The sequence below is a fragment of the Nanorana parkeri genome, unplaced genomic scaffold (genome assembly GCF_000935625.1).
Source record: "Nanorana parkeri isolate BGI_ZX_2015 unplaced genomic scaffold, ASM93562v1 scaffold5765, whole genome shotgun sequence".
NCBI classification, from domain to species: Eukaryota; Metazoa; Chordata; class Amphibia; order Anura; family Dicroglossidae; genus Nanorana; species Nanorana parkeri.
In genome coordinates, this window is record NW_017312010.1 from 2,901 (window position 1) to 3,251 (window position 351).

The window sequence follows — 351 nt, forward strand, 5'->3', positions numbered from 1 at the left end:
TCCTCCTGTGGGGGCGGGGCTAGGAGGGGGATTCACATACAATGATGATCATTTCCTATTCCCTTGCTGTCTCATATTTCCTCCTGTGGGGGCGGGACTAGGAGGGGGATTCACATACAGTGATGATCATTTCCTGTCCCTTTGCTGTCTCATATTTCCTCCTGTGGGGGCGGGGCTAGGAGGGGGATTCACATACAGTGATGATCATTTCCTGTCCCTTTGCTGTCTCATATTTCGGCTCTCCTCTGCAGATTGACGCCTGGGGGCCCTTCGACTTGCTGATTGGAGGAAGTCCCTGCAACGACCTCTCTGCGGTCAACCCGGCTCGGGAAGGTCTTTACGGTACACCAG

General features: G+C 54.4%; 1 protein-coding gene across 1 annotated transcript in view; it reads left to right on the forward strand.

Moving 5' to 3' along the window:
* LOC108804168 (DNA (cytosine-5)-methyltransferase 3A-like) overlaps positions 1 to 351 on the forward strand; it is a gene marked incomplete at both ends in the record, with an annotated part of 2,198 nt that overhangs the window by 1,313 nt on the left and 534 nt on the right. Inside the window, one exon of the mRNA XM_018575925.1 lies at positions 252 to 342. Coding sequence (XP_018431427.1) covers positions 252 to 342 — 91 coding nt within the window. The remainder of the gene's footprint in view (positions 1 to 251; positions 343 to 351) is intronic.